At 46.3% G+C, this 19,883-nt stretch overlaps 4 protein-coding genes across 4 annotated transcripts; 1 reads left to right on the top strand and 3 right to left on the bottom strand.

The window, feature by feature from the left end:
* Positions 1-7,666: 7,666 nt before the first annotated feature.
* LAJ45_09479 (uncharacterized protein) lies at positions 7,667-8,775 on the top strand (the record flags this gene model as incomplete). Its single annotated transcript, XM_046119022.1, has 4 exons — positions 7,667-7,683; positions 7,770-7,898; positions 7,957-8,205; positions 8,280-8,775. 4 exons carry the CDS (start codon positions 7,667-7,669, stop codon positions 8,773-8,775), a joined length of 891 nt encoding a protein of 296 aa, XP_045967837.1.
* A 2,043-nt stretch (positions 8,776-10,818) lies between these two features.
* On the bottom strand, positions 10,819-11,643 carry LAJ45_09478 (uncharacterized protein; the record flags this gene model as incomplete). Its single annotated transcript, XM_046119021.1, has 1 exon — positions 10,819-11,643. One exon carries the CDS (start codon positions 11,641-11,643, stop codon positions 10,819-10,821), a length of 825 nt encoding a protein of 274 aa, XP_045967836.1.
* A 17-nt stretch (positions 11,644-11,660) lies between these two features.
* On the bottom strand, positions 11,661-12,843 carry LAJ45_09477 (uncharacterized protein; the record flags this gene model as incomplete). The annotated part of the gene is made up of 4 exons (XM_046119020.1): positions 11,661-11,849; positions 11,943-12,484; positions 12,543-12,626; positions 12,702-12,843. The coding sequence occupies 4 exons, from the start codon at positions 12,841-12,843 to the stop codon at positions 11,661-11,663; spliced, it is 957 nt and encodes a 318-aa protein (XP_045967835.1).
* A 3,689-nt stretch (positions 12,844-16,532) lies between these two features.
* Positions 16,533-17,574, bottom strand: LAJ45_09476 (uncharacterized protein; the record flags this gene model as incomplete). Its single annotated transcript, XM_046119019.1, has 3 exons — positions 16,533-16,762; positions 16,825-17,284; positions 17,347-17,574. 3 exons carry the CDS (start codon positions 17,572-17,574, stop codon positions 16,533-16,535), a joined length of 918 nt encoding a protein of 305 aa, XP_045967834.1.
* Between the last annotated feature and the right edge of the window lie 2,309 nt (positions 17,575-19,883).

Raw genomic sequence — 19,883 nt, 5'->3', positions numbered from 1 at the left:
CCGGGAATTTCCTGCACCACCAAAATCTTACCTCACCCGCACATCTACAGCTACATGTAGGTATTAAACCAAGTTGTACTTATGATGAAAGCTATATATGATGAAAGCACACACCCGACCAATATGTTCTCGCATTTGGGCACGAGACAGACATCGTCGGCGAGGAACGTGGCTATATATAGTCCCGCGGCCCGGCCCGGAGCCAAGTACTAGTATTTCGCTGACGTTTTTGAACTGGGCCATTATTGCATACACCCAAAACCATGAGCTTGGCGTATTTTTGTATGGCATGCAATATCAGTCGCGTCCACAAACGTCAGAGAAATACGAGTACATACATGTACTTTACTTCGAACCTTAATTCAACGACACGCATGTCACCCCCGAAATCCTTGATCATGATACTTGTCCACCAAAAGCTCACGATCTGTTCTCACATCTTTTTCCTTTTATCTTTTGGCAGTGAAGGCCTCTTAGGAAAACTAAAGAAGACCCCTTGACAGGAGGCCTGCCATCTCGATCAATTATGGTGGAATATGTACACGAAGCTGTACGTGCTTATAACCGACCGCTTCGAATTTTGAGCTGCTAGTCCCCACCTTTTAGTTTTGCCCATTAACCCCTAGACTTAATTATAACCAGACCCCACGGACAACCTCCAGCTTAAAAGACACGGCTTGCATCCACTGGTTCAACAAATTTCTTTTTCAACACGACTTATGTGTTTTGAACTTCGAGTACAAATAAAGAGATCTCTTCCGCCACTATATATCGGCAAGAGAGAAAGCGTACATGTGGCATCGCCCTCACCCCCTGGGGTCTGAATTTCCATTCACAACATAACAGAAAGTGCAGTAGAACATAATTTTCAATCGCGAGTATTGAGGCTATATAAGAAACATTCCCTTTCTGTCTCCCACCCTTTTTTTTATATGATCGATACAGTAATCTCGATTGCGCTTTGCTGACTACATGTATTTCCCAGAAAAACTAAACCTGGGACGGGGAATTAGCGCTCTATGTGGGTTATATACTGGTAATTTCACAGCGTTTGTGAACACGGCCGCTATTGAATACACACAAAAAACAGTCAAGACAGCTTTTTTTATATGGCATGCAATAGCGGCCGCGCCCACAAACGCTGTGAAATTACAAGTATCTTAGTAATTATGAACCTATAGTTCACTGAAACATAGGTACGTAAGTGCGTATCATAGGTGTGGGCATGGCCTGGTAGAAATTTCAGCGAGTGGCAAAGTCACTGCTCCACGCACTATTAACACTAATCCACACTTTACCAGTGTGGAGCAGTGTGGAGCAGTGACTTTGCCACTGGAAGGGCCTGCTGGAATAGGAAGTCCCGGAATTTTAAATTTCTACCAGGCCATGGGATAACCAGTCACTTATGATCAATTAAGCATGTACTGGTCATTTCAAATTAGACCGCGTCAACATTTGCAAACCTGCTAATTTTACAAGAAATATTATATATATTGCACCACGAAGCTCATCGCACATCCTAGAACCACTCAGTCATCCTAACTGCACTTCATTCTCTGGCGAATATACCTATCTATCGACCTCGGCAATTGTGGACTTTGCCCTGAGGGTAAAATGGATGTGGATGATGGATAAGTCCCGAGTAATCGAAGAGATGGATGTTTTAATGGAAGCTATCAATAATCATTACGGTAATAACTACTCTTCCGCGGGTTATATTTGCTTAAGATTAATGCATGTAGCTTGGCTCGGCTCGGATGAACGCCAGAATCTGTTAAACGTAGGAGGGAGATGCAAAATTTCATCAAACTTCCAGAGGGGGCAGAATGCAGCAACAATTGTCCAGGACAAATATCAGTGTTATTAGGAGCCTGTAAGACTCCGTTATTTGTATAAATATCATATATTAACTCGTATCATATATTAACATATATATATATCAAGTTTTCGAATATAACGCTCCGGTGGACCCGGACCTTTGGAGCAAGGGCCTAGTTGAAAGGACTCATTTCACACCTGAGGGGACAGTCACCGCCACTCCTTTGCATCATCTATATCATATCGATCATCTTACCGATAGTAGTAACCATATTACCGATGAGAATGACGATGATACTCTTTCAATGAGCGAACTGAAGGGATTCCGTAGGCGAGTAACCGAGTCAGAGAGATTCCGTACACAAATGTCTGATAGAGAGTACTGCAAGATGACATTATGCTCCATGTATTTCCTTCCTAACCTGAATTCTCGAACCCTACTTAGGTCTCTTGCGCCATTATTGGCACAATGATACGGTTTACTTTGCTAACTATATAATTGAATGATTACATAGTGAATTTCCAACTTTCCGTTATACCGCAGTAAGTTAAAGAATTTATGAAAGGATTAACATGATTATATTAGTATCCACATTAAAATCTTTTAGGATTTTGTCCGAATGGCCTGTCCCGATACATCACTCGAAGAAATATTCAGACTTTCCGAGAAAAAAATAATCAAAGCAGGCCAGAATTCAAACTTCCTTGAAAGTGCGTTCTATTGGGACGTTACCTCGGATCCGGCGCTACTGTTTATGACAATTCCATATCTCGGCTGGGAACCCTTAGACTATACAAGCCAGAAAACCGATTTGCGCGACCTAAATTTCTCTATTCCGAGGTCCGGGGACAAGTCCCGCAATAAAGAGAGGGGGTCGTTCGAATACCGGTCCCGAAGGCCTTCCCAGGAGCCTTCCGGAGGCCCATCTACTATACTCAGCCCTCTAGAGAAAGAGTGTGAAAGATTGACTTCATACGATTTAACGAGCGGTGAAGAAACTCCTTGGAAATCAACTTTGAGCTTATTTGAATACCGCTTTCCATTTAGACAAGGTCTTGATACAAATGCCATTTTCACCGCAAGGGGGATTTTGGATTCCCTGGATATGCATCATAAGGAAGTGTCTGTTCACAGCATCACTTTTATACTTCTTGATGAGAGTTTGTTTTCCTTCTATCTCTCGTTTTCTATGATTCGCTTCCTAAGCTCATTATATTTACCAACAGTTCTCATCATCTTTAGAGCTGGGGACCAACATTCCGGTCTTAATATTGTTAACCCGAACGGTCCTTACCCTGAGTTCAGCAGTAATATCGAAAGAATTATGCAATCGGAAAAATGCGAGCTTATTCAGAGCTTTCAAGACAGGATATCTTACATTGTTCGTCTAAACACTACATTCTACTAGATAACTAATCGGTCATAATTTGTTAACCTGATGCAGAATCCAATTGTCCACAGCAAATTTGCTGAACATCAAAAAAAAACTGTTTGATCTCCATGCCTCTATAAAGATAGAGCTTATAAGTATCACGAGAGTTATCGAAACCCAGATACAAGCATTAAATAGGCTCCAAATGTGTTTCGGCCGTAACGATAGCTCCCGTGACCAGCTACTAGAGGAGCGGAAAAAATTCAAAAGGTGTTTTGAGGAATTTTTGATGGAAATACAGGACTCTCAAAAGTTTGTAGGTTTTTCTGGCTTCTTGTCTTTTGCCGGTTTCTTTAAACCCAATTGCAATTAACTGGTGCATAGATAGTGGAGCTTGCAAAGATCGAGACGATGCGCCGACAGAAAATCGCAGCAGAGAGTTCTATACGGATGACAGCGGAGAGAATTACTCAGGAAGCCGCGTCTACAGAGAGATTTCGAGTGAGCAGGAAGAGATGCACGAGAGAAACATGGAATACACTAGGCGGGCACAGGAGTCCCGTGAAGAGACTACGCTGGTGTTCACGATTGTCACGACCATCTTTCTACCACTAAACTTTTTCACATCGGTATATAATATACTTCAGCTACTACCTGTCGATTTGAGCTTTAAATGATCGTGATCGCTGATTGGATGCGCCTTTAGTACTACGGTATTATATTAAGCCTGCTATATATATGAAGGCATGGGATGAATTAATACTAACAGACACTTATACTATTAGGAATGAACACGACTGACCTACGTTCGACCAATCGACCCAGAACGACTTCTGGAGAGTTTGCGGGCCTATTTCGATTATTATTATCATAATAGCGCTCGCAATCGGATGCCGCAAGCAAATGTCCCGTAGTAGGCTCTACTACTGGGCAAAGGCCAAGGTCGCCCAGGCTCTATACTGGGTGAAGGGTCGCCCAGGCACTATGGTGGAGCGCTGGGGTTGATAGGGTAATACACATATACATTCTTATATAACTCCCGATCCCAGGATCCCTCTACTCTACTCCCTTGTTTTACTAGCTCAACTGGCTGGAAAGAAAAAGGAAAAAAGAGAAAAGGAACTAGAACCTGGCTAACTCGTTTTATCAATCTATACCTTTATAGAATGAGTTCTTCGGGCGCAATTATCGGTGAACTCGCTTTGCTGGATGTAAACTATCGCGTCGCCGCGCGCAGTCGGTGGTGGTGGGGAGCTGGAGAGGAATGGGTGCGTGTGTGTGTTAACCTGCGTCTTGATCTTCCTTATGCACTGTTTCCAGATGTTTCTTTCTCTTTGATATGTACTGTATTTGACACTTATGATATTAGGTACTTCCAATTTAAGATTTTTTTTACACTCCCTTATCGATATGCACTCCCAAATGACAACATCCAAGTGGCAATCCCCAACCTAACGTTGACTCTAATCACCAATGTAGACATTGCGCCAATAGAAATCCTCGGAGGATCGATGGATGGCTCTTCTTTCTCCGGTCTACTTAATAACACTCGATCATAACTGCTAGTTAGCTTAATGCAATCAGTGCATGCAGCCGGCTGGTTGTCTTCATACGGTATCACTCGATGTGGCCTTACCAGTACAGTACAGCGCACTGCTCCTATCCTCTCTACAGCTGCAGCAGTACATGTACCAGCTAGGCCTACATGTATATATAGTTCCAGGCCGTAGCAACGGGCTTCGGCCCTCACGATCCACCCCACCACGACGCGACTATCCTCACAGCAACCACAATTACTCCTTTGGAGAGCTGGTTTTTTTTGTAGAGTTGTTAATTAGTAGCTAAATAAAAAGTTATTTGACATTTAATATCTTGTGTACCCAACCCCTTGCCCTCCATTCTCCTAGCTAGGCATGCTCTCAACGTACCACCCTACCAAATAAATCATCAGGTATCAGCTCCCAACAATGAATTACTATAGAGCTTCCTCCGTGAGGGCCGGGGCTGTAATACTTGCAATTGAGGTGATCTAGTATCATATACTAAATGGGGGCCGGGTAGTGTTGATGGTAGAGCTTATATTCTTGAGGTGTACCCAAACATGTTCAACGGGCCCGGGGTCTAAGTCAGGGGAACAGTCCTCCAGAACATCTACATACTCTATTCTCCTCCAACCACTGAGTTGTAAGGCCCCAATTTCTTGCCATAGCAGGGAGGCTGGCCACTCCCCCCTAGCTGTCTGGCGCCATCGGTGGTTGTGAAATTTTTTTTTGTATGTTCGGGCGTTGCGGCGTTGCGCGACCTCGCCTCTACCACGGGTAAATGCATCAGGAAATGCATCCTGCCATAGTAGTGTTTTGGGAAAGTCATCACCTTGATGCCTTTCCAGCAAGCGTCTCTTGGAAAAGCATCAAGTGATGCCTTTTCTGATGCCTTTCGGGGATGCCTTTTGGGGATGCCTTTTTTGGTACCTTTCTGACGACTTTGTGATGACTTTCCGATGTCAAAATAACCAAAATTATAGATTTTCAAGACTTAATAATATGTTATCTATCATAAAAACCAAAGCTTAGTGGTTACTAGGTGGTTAGAACCATTCAAGACCTGAGTTCAATCCCAACTCGAGTAGATTTTTTTCGAAAAATAAATTTTTTTTTTAGCCTAGTTTGGGCCCAGATCCATTGCCTGATCGGGCATTTCCTGATTCATTTCCCGACGAGTTAATTTACTGCATTTCCCAACGACTTTATCGATGCCTTTCAAACGACTTTCTCCATAGAAGATCTCGACGAGTTACCACATACTGTCGACTTGATGCATTTCCTTGATGCATTTCCATGATGCATTAACTTTGGTGGTAGAGCGCGCGCGCCTTCTTACGGCTCCGCCCCTCTCTAGCCAGCTTGCAATTGCATTGTCCGCATGCGCAGCGAGTGATGCCCCATGAACCCCCCCCCCCCCGGCCCCGCGCCGCACCGCGGTCTACTATTTTTTTGTTTGTTTAATTTAGTGACGGCCGCGGGCTACTAATTATATCACCCGCGTGAATGGAATTGCCTGTCTGGGGCCTTGTCTACATACAGAATGGATGCTTGTGTGTGTGTGTGATGTATATTGCAAGCGCGCGGCAGTCTGGCGGCAGGTTGATCACGAGAAGCGCTAGCTGCAAGAGGAGGAACATGATGGTTGGCGTAACTAACCTCAGTTATGTAGACCAGGATACTGTGTGTTAATTATAACTATATACAAGGAGGACTGTAGTTGGCAGCGGGTGGAGATGGTACAACATCACCGTTGATATACCTACGAGACGGCGCTGCTCATGCAGGTACTTGGGTTTACTGTAGCTGTGCTCTACTCTACCCCGGACTATATACACTGGATGGATGGGTAGATAGATATGCACCACAACCGGTAAAACTGGGCTTTCTTCATCAGGGCAGATTAATTTCCATAGGGGCTGTAACCTGGGATGCGGCCATCGCTGGTTATATATGGTGGCCTAGCTGGGTGTTTGATCGGATGTGAGCGCGTGGTCGACGTCGATAGTATGTTTGCTGTTGAGAGAAGATACGTGACTTGACATTCCTTTTGAAAACGGGTTACGTATCGTAGAGTACCTACTGTCGGTCACGCAGCTAGCCACTAGAGGACACAAAAAGAAAAGACATGTCGCTACAGTACCCGAAACGTGACAGCTCAGAGAACAGCCAACATGGCAGATGGACATCAGTATTTATAGTTATAGTTAGAGAATAGGCGGTCACTTGTAATTGAATAGACCTCCTCCCGCTACATACAGAATCACCTAAGCTAGATAGAGTAGAGTACACATGCTCCAGAACCACAACCTCGTATCTTCGGAAGACGAACGCTTCTCGGTGCCCGGTGCTCCTCGATACCAGCCGAATCCGCTGGTGGTCTTCACTGATCTTCGTTATACGCCGGAGAGCTGAGCGATATCCATCCAAGCTCGCTTTGTAATTCCTCCAAACGCATCTCTCCCACTTCAGGCTGAACACGTACCCTGGCTCCCCACGCAACCCCGCTGACGTCAACCCGGACCCCCTGGGCCCTCCCGCAGCTATACCGCATCGGGGGTAGTTCTGGAAGGACTCAGTTTTACCGACGGGTTTAACCGGTTACCCCTCTGCTGCAGGAGGGAGAGAGAGAGAGATGGAGGGTGGGAAGGGGAGAGAGAGAGGAGAGCTCATCTGGATCTTGGCCGGCCGGGCGTGAGGGCTGAGGGTTTGTGTTGTGTGCGTGGAGAGGGAGAGGGGGAGGGAGAGGACAGGTGTATTTATACCCCCCCCCCCCCCCCGCTGCTTGCTTTCTCTGTCCATATCCATCAATTGTGCTGCTCAACTCCGTAGACTGAACTGCTCATTCTGCTCCTCCTAGCTGTCTAAAGACCCAATTCCTATCCATACCTCCAAGAACCCATCAAGAAACCTACATACAACCACACTACAATCATGACTGAGTGGACCAAGTAAGAAGCTCCCCTCCCCCCCTCCCCCCACTGCAATTGCACCAAAACTCAAGAAGCAAACACCCCACTGACACCCCACACCTCAGGAAAACTGCCACCCTCAACACCGGTGCCAAAATCCCCCTCGTCGGCCTCGGCACCTGGCAGTCCGGCCCCAACGAAGTCAAGCACGCCGTCGAGGCCGCCCTCCGCGCCGGCTACCGCCACATCGACACGTAAAGCCCCCCCCCCCCACCCCCTCCAAACCAGCCAGCCCGCTAATTGACCCCACAGCGCACTCGCCTACGGCAACGAGTCTGAAGTCGGCGAGGGCATCAAGGCCTCCGGCGTCCCGCGCGAGGAGATCTGGATCACCACGAAGCTCGACAACCCATGGCACAAGCGCGTCGAGGAGGGCATCGAGTCGTCGCTCAAGTCCCTCGGCGTTGACTATGTCGACCTGTACCTCATGCACTGGCCGTCCTCTACGGACCCCACGGACCTCAAGAAGCACTACCCCGACTGGGACTTTGTCAAGACCTGGTTCGTCCACCCCCCCCCCCCTCCCCCTCCCCCACTCCCCAGCATAAACTAACCACCCCGCGCCGTCCGTACAGGGCCGAAATGCAAAAGATCCCCGCCACCGGCCGCGCCAAAAACATTGGCGTGTCAAACTTCGGCATCAAGAACCTGGAGATCCTGCTCAACGCCCCCACCACCACCATCGTCCCCGCCGTCAACCAGATCGAGCTGCACCCCAACAACCCCTCGCCCAAGCTCGTCGCCTACAACACCAGCAAGGGCATCCACAGCACCGGCTACTCCTGCCTCGGCTCCACGGGCTCCCCACTACACAAGGACCCCGTCCTGCAGGAGATTGTCCAGAAGACCGGCCGCACGTCGTCGCAGGTGCTGCTCAACTGGGGGCTGCAGAACGGGTGGTCTGTTATCCCAAAGTCGGTCACGCCGGCGAGGATTGTTGCAAACTTTGACCTGGATGGCTTTGATCTGGAGAAGGGGGATGTGGAGAGGCTGAGTGGTCTGAAGGATAGGTTTAAGGTGTGTGGCGACTCGTGGTTGCCGGTTAAGGTGTTTTTCGGCGATGATGAGTAGGTGGGCGTTTGTATCGGAGGGGGGGGGGGGGGGGGGAAAGGGGAGAGGTGCGTGTGCAGGGTGCGTGTACCTACTTGTACTTTAAAAAAAAATATCAGAGCCTTTGCATGGCTTGTTTCGTAGTCGCGATGAGCTATGCGCTACCCCGTGACGGCCCCGTGACAGCCCCGTGACAGTCTGCATGTATCGACCCAGGATAGCAAGACCACTACACAAGACACAAATTCCCACCCCTACCCTCGGGACCTCTCAGAAACAAAAATAAAAAATAAAAATAAAAATAAAAAAAACCGCCAAGCCAACCAAAGCCGAGTGCTAGCCCATGACCGACCGCCCAACCGATGTCAGCCCCGTTCCACGCTGGCAGCGCGTCGCGTGGCGGTGCGCTGCACTGCGCTATCGGAATCGTTAACGTTATACGTTAGGAGCGTTAGGAGCGTTAGATAACACCGTCTCCCAGTTGCTTTGGCATATTTTAATTTTCTGTAGAATTATATTTGTATGTACATACACACCTAATTGGGGGGGGGGGGGGATGCGGCCGGCTAGCTGGGGGGATTGATTGATGCTCAACCGGTTTGGAGCGAAGGGCGCGCGTGGTATCCCTTATATAACTTGTAATATAATAAGCTGTCGATAATATTGCTGATCGATGACCCCTACCTAGCCTACTCTAGTATAACAGAGGAATTAAAATTCAGGTATGAGAAATCTATTATTAATTTGATAAGAGAGATAATTAACGGGATCTGTTATTTAGTATAAAAGCCACACCGAATTTGCTTTTTTTTTTTTTTTTTTTTTTTTTTTTTTTTTATTTGGGGAAGAGACCCGGGGGGGGGGGGGGGGGGGGGGGCAGCGTTTTTTCGCGACAGCTTAAAGGATTTTCGTCAATATTCTCGATTTCGAAAATTAAACTACACATCTGTTATAAAATGTAGCACGGCCACTCTGCAAGTGTTTGTATTCATCCCGATTTCGGAGTGAGACATTTCTCCACCATACTCGCGCACGTCAGTTATGTATTTGCCCAGCCAGCAAAACACACCAAAAATCGAGGTTTTCAACAACTCATAAAAGTCCCACACCTAAACCAAAATATCAACGACCAAGTATAGTATAATTTTGATAAAGGAGGTCCATGCTTCAAATTCTTGGCCCAATTGAGATACTGGTAAAGGTTGCCATAAAAGGACCCTTTTAGACACATTTCACCTTCAGTGCTTGTTCTTTGTAGATGTGGCCTAAAAGTGGCCTGTAGAGCCTTTCAGGTGTCTGGATAGAAGACACATAATTTCAGGGGAGATGGGAAAGCTCTCTGGATTCTGTGTGTGTTTTGCTGGTTGCGCAAATACATACTTGTTATGCGAGTATGTAACCGTGGCGGACCATCGAGAACCCAGTGACCAATATATGGCGCCCAAATTAATGGAGAATAAGATCAATGACCTATCTTCGTTTTTCTATATAGTCACAAACTATATTGTATATTTTTCGTTGTTTTGAATCTCAACTTTAATATTTGTAACATCAGTATTACTGGTGAGCCACACTGCGCACTGACATTAAAACTATATCACGAACACTTTTGCTGAGTGGCTGTAAGTCGATATATATATCATAGTGATCATTGATATCTGCCACGAGTTTGTTTTAAGGCTTAATTCTGCATTATATCTCTAGATAGTACTAGTGTTCCTCTCTACTATACCACCAGTGATTAATAGTGATACGCAATGACATCTGCTTCCCCCTCCAATATCAATATCAATATTAGCCCGTCCCTCTTCTGTCTATGCCCTTCCCGCTCCCCCTCGATCCTCCATTCTCTGTGTATGTACATACACCCATAAAAAAAAGCTAAATACAAAAGAAATTATCACTGCTCGCTGCAGCTAGCTAGCGCAAACCACATTTAAAACACACAAACTCCAGAATATGGCTCCAAATATACATAATATCCCACGTTGAAATGCGATGCGATGCCCGGTAAAAAGAAAAAGAAGAAGGGGGAAAGGGGGAAAAAGGGGAAACAAATATTATTTAGCCACCCACCGGCTTCTTGGTAGTGGGGGACAGCTTTGGCCCCTCCACGAAGCGCTCTACACCATCCACAGTCTCCGTTCGTGGTGATGGTAGCTCGGCGTCTAGTTCATTGAGCGCAGAGTATTCACCAGCACCACCTGCCTGCCTGGAATAGTAGTCTCCTCCTAGTTCGTAGACCGCGGCATTTTCCGGATCAAGCTCATGGAGTGCGGTCTGATCTGCATTAAGTTCTTGTGCGTTTTGATTGGGATTTATCTTGGGTTCATCGTCCTGGCTGTGGTGGATAGGACCCCGACGGCGGCGGCGGCGCAGGAAAAACAGACCAAACGCTATGGCAGCCAGTGCTGCCACTCCACCGACTACACCCCCTACGATTGCACCTGTTGGAGTAGAGCTCTCTTCAGGGGTTGTATCATCTGGTATTGCAGTGCTTGATGCTGTTGTCTGTGGTACATCACTGCCGAAGAAGATATCCTGAACAGCTGTATTTGTCCAGGTATCGGGTTTGTTCTGACTCGCGACCGCGTTCCCAAATTCGTCGCCCCCAATCACGTCCGTGATATTCTTCGGCAGCTCATACGCAACCTCATTGGGGTCAAATTCATTTCTCCATACCAGCCTAGTCAGGTCGAATACAAATACCGACTTTGTATTGCACTGCTTATGCGCCGCCGCACTGCGCGCGCCTCCAATAACCACCATCTGTCGTTTCCCAATGAGATGGCAGGTGTGGGATGTTCGCGCTAATGGAATGTAGGCGCTATCACTCGCCTTGTTTCTAATCTTGATCCACTTGAAAGAGGGGAGCGATAGGACCCACATGTCGTTGAAGGATCCACTTATGTTGTCGTTGCTGGACCCCCAAACATGTAGATATTGTAAGAACTGTTGTCCGCAGCGGGAACAACCACCGTGCAGGCCTGCACCCGGGCATTAGGTATGCCATCCGTTGGCGATGCTGCCTTAGTAGCCTGGTAATACCAGGTTGACGATGCAATGTCGAAGACTCGGATTTCGGAAAAGCCTGACTAAAGCACATTCTCTCACTATATTAGCGCCAGAATCCGAGGGCATAGATGGAAGAACGCCAAACTGGATACATGAGATGGAAGTAAACATACCAACTGAGAAAATCCGTCTTCTGCGTTTGACCTCCTTCCACTGATAGCCACCAGAATACCCTGACTCCCCACAGGAACATACGCTACCCCATTATCCAGCGTTCCCGCAGGATCATTCGACTGATCTGTATAAGTTACATTCCGCGCGGTCTTTGTATCCCAGTCAAACTCAATCAAATTTGAACTTCCATATCCCGCCCATACGGATATCAACCACGGATCGCTTGTTGTCTGCGAGTTCTGAAATCCACCATACGCATACGACTTCTTGATCAAAGGCGCATCAGTACAAGCGCCTGAAGCTAGGCGGTTTACAGTCCCAGGAGAGACAGGTGACCATTCAGATCCATCATAGTCCCATACTCTGAAACTCTCCTGATCTGAGCTGGCTCGCCAGCCTCCGTATTGGTAGAAATCGACCCCATCACTCCAGGCACAGGCCTCTTGAACAGTTACTACGGAAGTCGGTTTGGTTTCGCTCGTGAGGTCTGGACTGCTAATAGTCCACCTTGTGGATAGGTCGATGTATTGGATATAGTTAACTATTTTGACCTATTAATTATTGTTGATCATGAGTGTCGGGTGGATATGATGGCATACAATTGGTGAAGTCCTCTGTACTCGCCGTTCTGTTTATAATATTCTGGCCGGCGTTTATCCAGAGCTTTTCGCCTACAACTGCACCTACACACGGGTGTCAGTAGGTATGCTGTTTTCCAGTGTTGAGAGGGATATCTCTGTGTGAGGGTTTTCACTTACTAGAATGGTACCTTCTGTCACAGATATCAGTGGCAACCTGTTTCTTAGCCGGCTCGGACTGCCGTTTACTAATCAAGGCACCTCCCCAGGAGAAACCAAACAGCGTCGAGAGCATCATCACAAGCAAAATAGCGGATTTCATATCTGCTATATTCTCATCCGAGTCGTAGAGTGGAAAAACTTCACAATGTAAATCAGTGTGGTAGTTCACCACTCGGGCCTACGCGAGTATATGTACTGCATGAGGGGAGTGCACCATCCAAAGCCTCCTTGGTTTGGAAGAAGAGGGGTACATGTATCAGTTTATGTGCCTTTTGAGGAAATATGTAGGAAATTTGCTCATTTTGCGGATTCGACAACTCATTCAAGCTTTCTGTGGGACGAATCCGTGAATTAATTGCTGTGCATACCCTTTATTTAGAGTCTGTCGGGGGCGCGGGCTTCCGTTGGGCAATCTATACTCATATCGGCCCCCGGCTCAGCCCTAATCGATGGCTACTGGACCGTTGATACCAGAATGGCGAAATGAACAAGGGTCAAGGTTAGAGTACCGGTGAGGTGAGTTTCTTCTCACGTTAAATGCTGTGGCTGAGAGTGCTCGTATTCAATTCTTCGGATAAATGTGATACATGGACGAGGTTAAAAGGAAAGGCAAGGGGTCCAAAGGACTGAGAGGCTATTTGGGATGTTTATTAAATCGCCTGGGTATCGAGTGGACACGTTCAACTCATGATCGGGCAAGCCAGACAGAGTACATGTTGGCAGACACGGTACTCTACACCTCTTAGACATCCTTTTAACCTCGAACACGTGAAATATTACGTTGATTTAAACACTGCCCGATAAACTTAAAGATAAACTTTATTGCACATAAGTATTTTCTCCGTCCGTTCTCATCTTGATCTCCAGCACATGCGCCACTACTACTATGAAATCTCAGTTAGTTTTGTTAGTACAGCGATTCACAGTCATTTGGCGAATACACCCATTTGGCGAACAGGGATTAAGGCCAATAAGAATCAAGATATCTTAGTCAAACTCGAGGTTTTACTGGTTGCTGGCTGGTTGCTACATACAAATTCGCCAAATGGGTGTATTCGCCAAATGCCTGTGAATCGCTGTACTACTGGCACGGTTCCACGACATAGGAATGAGACACCCTAAAGCAGAGATGAAACGACCGCGGGAGCATGTTTACCGGGGGATGCAATCCCAACTGTTGCCAAGACATGTTAACCGCTCATTTGTTGGAATGTGACGGTGCGCCTTGATCCTAATGTCCCGCGATGCCTTTTACCCTCTTCTGGTGTGTAAAGCCCACTTCTCTAGAAGCACAACGCCAGTGAACACTTCCATGGTTTTATTAAACTCCCAGAGAAAGTAGTGATGATCTTCACATGATGGTGCCACAACCCAACTTGGCAGGTAAGCTGCTCCTGCAAATACCAACCAATTCGGATTTTAGCTGACAACGGTATCTAATCCCCCGGTGAGTCGATGCAGGTACTATGTAAAAGCCGACATGTCTCCGAGAAGAATCTATCCCCAGTCATCAGATTCTAACTACATAATATCAGCATTTTTCTCTTTTTGTCAACTCTAACTGGAAAATCCCAAGGTCGTCGTGCATGGAGCGAGGTTAAACTCATATATCTTTTCTCAGTATTGGGAGTAGGAATAGATAAATGGAATCCCAGTGATTATTAAGACATTCTATCCAAGTGTTTATCAGAATATACAAGCCACGCTGCATGTAGTTAGGACTAACAAAAAGACTTTATTAAGGAGAGTTAGGTTGTACAGATGCACGTGACTTGGCGTCGCAGGACGCGAGATGAGGAAGGGGATTGCAAGGTACAGTCGTTTCTGGGTCAACGACGGACCCGGCTCGATGACGAGTGGCTACTTTTTGGGCTGATAGGCAGTCAAAGCAAAGGGGGTCGGGGAGCTTTTATTGGCTTTTATTGGCTTCGATTGGCCTATTCGCCATCGAACTGGTTTCGTCGTTGACCCAGAGACGACTGTAGAGTACTTTTGAAAAACTGAACATCGTGATTGCTGTTGTCATTAGTGGATGGGCTTAGGTGGCGCAAGTGGGATGAGTCAATTCGGCTGTGAGGCTTTTGTGGTCCGTTACTCGCAGTGTCCTCTACAATGATGCCCGCTTGGCGCATACATGTATCCTTGCAGAAAACCTGCACTATTCGCCAGTATTAAAAGTTGAACAGGCCCCATCCGCCCATATTGTGTAAAATTTTCTTCGCATTCGATCTCTGGGTGCTCCTAGGCCTATCCATTAATAAGCGCAATCACAAATACATGCGAGATTCGAGTGGAAATCTTAGGGTTTCCTTTATTATATACCGAGATGTAGTGAAGAACCATGTCCTGGCCATACGCGGGTACCGTATTGATCATTTTTTGATGAATAGTAGATTCATTCTCGCACAGTGGCACTCGCACCGTTGGAAGCAGTGTTCCACTACTATGTAGCTTGTAGAGCCTCCAGCTCCTGATTGGCCTCTCGGTCACCGCATACACCCTACCATACCGTGTACAATAGCACATCAAACCTGGATATTCCTAGCCAAAGCACTTTCTGTATTTTCTCACACACGCATCCCAGTGCTCATAAAGGTTTAAGAGAAATTTCGAAAGCGAGATACGCGCTTGCCCATAATCCTTTTCGAGTAGTGAAGTCTAGTGATCAAAAAAAGAATTTTAATCAAGAGCGATCACTCGGCCGCCAAGACATCGATCCTAGAGGCAGAGTGTGATTTCCGCTTCCTTCCCTTCCCGAATTACATCGGCCTAAAATTTACTCTAGAGTATAATCTATCGCTGGCTCCAGTACTGAAGGCCACTAAAGCTATTTTTGCGAAGAAGTGCGGCGACGTACATACACCAGCAGTATGTCGCCACTACATGTAGTACTTGCGAGGCGGTTTCCCATCAAAATCGTAATGACCCTACCCAAGATAAATCGTTAGGACCCCGGTCGTTACCAACGCTGGGTAGAGTAGCCTTGTGATGTGGTAACCCCACCGCATATTGCCGTGTGTCTCACAAGAGACGTGTCTTTGCGATCTATATCGGTCTCTATGAATCTCCGGTAATCCAGATGGAAGCAGGGTTGGAGCCTAATCCAGATCATACATATTGCCAGTACAACGTCGTTATCAGCCACTTTTGGTAAAGTTCGACTCTCCTCGTGTATCTTCTTATCTCTCCCCCGATATGGCCTGTGTTGTGAGGCTCGAAATTCACAGCTGTACAGGCAACCTCCGAGCTTATTCCTCTTTCTTTCTTGCTTTTTTTCGTTTCTTTTCTCTTTTTCTTTTTCTTTTTTAGAAAAATGATCATTTCATCACCAACGAGCTAAATGGACCCACACCGTTATGTTACATACATGTAGGGATAAACACGATGTTCTGGAGAGTCCGTGTTGCAAAGGTATCTCCAAACCTTTCATAACCTCTCCCTTTTATACATGCTAGAGAAGAAGAGACTGATGATGATGGCCTCATGTACCATGATCCGGTTATTCTCAACACTATATCATTATGGCCAAATACGGATGTGGGCCTGCCCAATCTCAACCTGGCGTGACCCAAAATCTGAATAGAGGGTTACCTCTGTTTTCAATCTTAGTAGATGAAATGGTAGCTTACTAATATTCGTATGATGAATTTTCTCCTAACCATCTCTTCAACGTTATAATGTCATCTAATCACTTTGGCAATTGGTGGGCAGGGTGAAAATACAACTAATCATTTATTCAATACAATATGTATTATGACATATCTACAACTATAAGAAAACTTTTTGTCGTCATGACTCGTCGTCATCATACTCCTCACTATCTACCCTGATTACAGTCCCGTGTCTCACTACTCCAGATAACTGTGGGACATCCTGTGGTGCTGTCCACTCGTACAGGTCCCAACTGTCGCTATAGATATACCTCGACTCCTTGTACCTGTCTCCAAATATCCGATACCGTCCATCTGCCAACCTCACAACCGTAGGTCCTTCCATCTCTCCCCATCCAGCAAAGTCACCTACAATACCACTCTTATCAGCACCAACGTCAATTCGGAACATGTGGGTGGAAGGTACATACCAGTCTGCACAAGTGTATAAGGCCCCTCGACGTTATCCGCCACCGCATGCTCTGTATTCGGCACCCCCTTCGTGAATGCATGGTACACGCCGTCTTTGTACACCAACACTGTGTCGATATAATTACTCGGGATACCCTCCATCACCACAGGGCCCTCCCACTCCGTCAGTGCATCGTTGGTCGCCGTGTACAGATTCGTCGTGAAATCCGGATTATTAGTCCCCAGCGAGACAATTATATGCACCTTCTTCGTCTTTGGATCCTTCCAGATCTCGGGCGCCCATGTGCGTTGAATTGTGGTGTTGGTGATCTCGATGGTAGCGAAGGGAGTCCATGACAAGAGGTCGGTGGAGGTGATGAGGGCAAAGGTCCTACCTGTCCAGCCAGTAGTGTGCGCAACATAGTACGTGCCGTCTTTGAGCATTATACTAGGGTCTCGCAGGAGTCCTGTTGCGGGAGTCTAGAGGCTGTTAGTCCCGAGAAAAAAGAAATACTACGGGATGGAGCAAGGGGTAGACGAACATAAGCAGGGCCTTTGATGAGGTCCCATGAGGTTGCATTGGAGGAGCCCCAGATGTACATGTCGCGCTCACTCGTCTCTGTGAAAGAGGTGAAGACATACTCTGCTGGTGACACTGCCGGTAGCATAAAGAGACTTGAGAGGAACGGGAGAGCTTTGAGGAACTTCATAGCCGTTGCTCTGATATCCGTCTGGTCGAGGAAGACTTGGGCTGCTGCTGAGAACAACATGATGGGCGATTCGGCTTTGGTCTTATATATCTAAACTTTCTCTGAATCAATGAGAGTTCGGTCGTGTGTTCGCGATGATGATGTGGGAATGAAGCTGCTGAGGCAAGGAATGTTGACATCTCATCCCGCGTGGCTTGTAGATCTCAGGCTGGATAGACCAATGCGGATATTATGGGGATGCTCCTTGCCCTTTGCGGGGAATGGTCCCTGAGTTGCGCCATGGAATAACCCAGGCACAGGTGACAACTGTTGATGTCTACCCCTGTGACTTTAAAGTACAACACCTCCAAATATGAAGAGGGGTTAATTGAACCTGGCGAGGCAGTCAGAAGACAGAAAATCTTCATGTGGTATTTTGGCATTCTTTGGCACTGATAGGAAACAGCACACGACGGGAGAATAGCGCCGTCCCATTAGTACTGGTGACAGACGTGGAGGCAGGTACAACTCAGGTACCTAATCTTTCTTGACCTTGTTGCTGTTGGAATGCATGCCGTGCAAAAAAAGTGGATGCAATAGCAGTCCATTTTAAAAACACTTTAAATTTCAGCTCTTGGATTCCGTCTGAACTTTCTGCACTTCTAGTCGTGGAGGACAGGAAAAATGAGAGCCCCACCCAATCAAAGTACCCGCCGTTGCGGTTCGGTAACATCCGGAACACCTCGCGATCTCTTATTTGCTGAATTATGTACCTTACTACGCTATTGACATGCCAAAGTTACAGTAAGATAGGTATCTATATTCATACGGAAACATAACCAACCACAGAGTTTAGTCCGAGACCTGTGATCAATAAAAATTTGCACCGTTCTCTGAAGAAGCGCGGGCAATAAAAGAACACTTCTCCGCCGGTCTCGAGGGCGGGACACATGACCAATCATAATTAACTAACTAGTACTACCTCACGTCTTGGCGCCCGCACCCCCGCTGAGAATATGGCACAAGGTCACACCACAGTACAATATCAATATATCTCTAGACATCTTGTGATGCGAAGAATTAAAACTTCGGGAGAATAACAATCCGGACGAGAGATGGAGAGAATGAAAAAACGTATTTTGGTCTGAAAAACAGTACTGAGTTCCCGGTGTAGTTCATGCCGGTGTTTAATTCTTGATAAGAGGGTAGTTTTAGAAGGCTCATGGGGATAGTTTGGAGTGATATGGATAATAGGATGAGCGGAGGATACGATAAGTTGTATATTACCGGACCTTTTCAGCGCTTGGGTATATACGTATATAAGATTCGGGAAACGGAAATATCTCTCTAGTTTGTACCATAATTATCAAAGAAGCCGGGAGAGAGTGGTTATAGAACTACACTCTTTATTAGGATTTTGCTTGGATATAAACATATCTGCTTGCCATTGTCGTCATTCTATCTCATATATCCGCACAGTCGCACACGCCGCTCAAATCCGCTCCATCACAATTCCAAATTCCGTGTGAGAACTCCTTCAAGGGGAACCGTACCAATATCTGTAACTCTAACCAACTTAAGCTTAAGGCCTAAAGAAACCATTATGATGTAATGATGAGTATATATTTCAATTGAACTTACTGCTAGGACTGATTCCTAAACGCGGAAGAAATTTCAGTTCTCCGATTCCTTACTAGTGCGGTATCCATCCTTAGAAATATATAAAGGGTATTCGACGTGATAAATGAAGACTGTGAGTGATATTCGTTGATCGGGATTAACGTTACTCTACATCTGAACCCTCCCTCACTTCATCCTAAATCTAATATACCTCTAATATAATAGACCAATTCGCGCGCATGACCACAACACTCTAGGCCCTGTGAGCGTTATACAAGTTCATTATGAGCCCATTTTATCCGGGGAAATAAGAAATCGGGAGCGCTGGATATTCAGATGTCTAAGGTACTAGAATATATAATACGGGAGGATGATGCCATCACAGAATATCACTCGACTTTCTCCGTACCTGTCCTGTAATTAAGCAGACACCGCTGTCATTTTCAAAGCAAGAGAGGCTAAGCGCCTGTTACTATCTCGGGAATTAACGGACTTCTAGATGGTAACGACCTTCTGTAAAAAAAAAAGTGGTCGTGCAAGATAGATAGGTGCATGGATTATCACTCGGTTCGAAATGTTCATGTGAATACGGGTGATACCGGAGAGAAAACAAAAATAAAATTATTATCTATGGTAGCATTTTTTTTTTCTTTTGTCGGCCTACATGTATCTCTGAGCAACCGCGCGGAAATGGCTCACTCTGGGGCTTCGAATTTAGGCAGATTCAGTCGCTACGCGTATTGCTAACACTCAGGCAAGTATCTTGATGG

The sequence above is a fragment of the Morchella importuna genome, assembly GCF_003444635.1.
Source record: "Morchella importuna strain M04M26 chromosome Unknown Morimp01GS036, whole genome shotgun sequence".
In the NCBI taxonomy this organism is placed as follows: Eukaryota; Fungi; Ascomycota; class Pezizomycetes; order Pezizales; family Morchellaceae; genus Morchella; species Morchella importuna.
The sequence above is the reverse complement of the archived record's forward strand: the minus strand, read 5'-3'. Positions and strand labels throughout refer to the sequence as shown.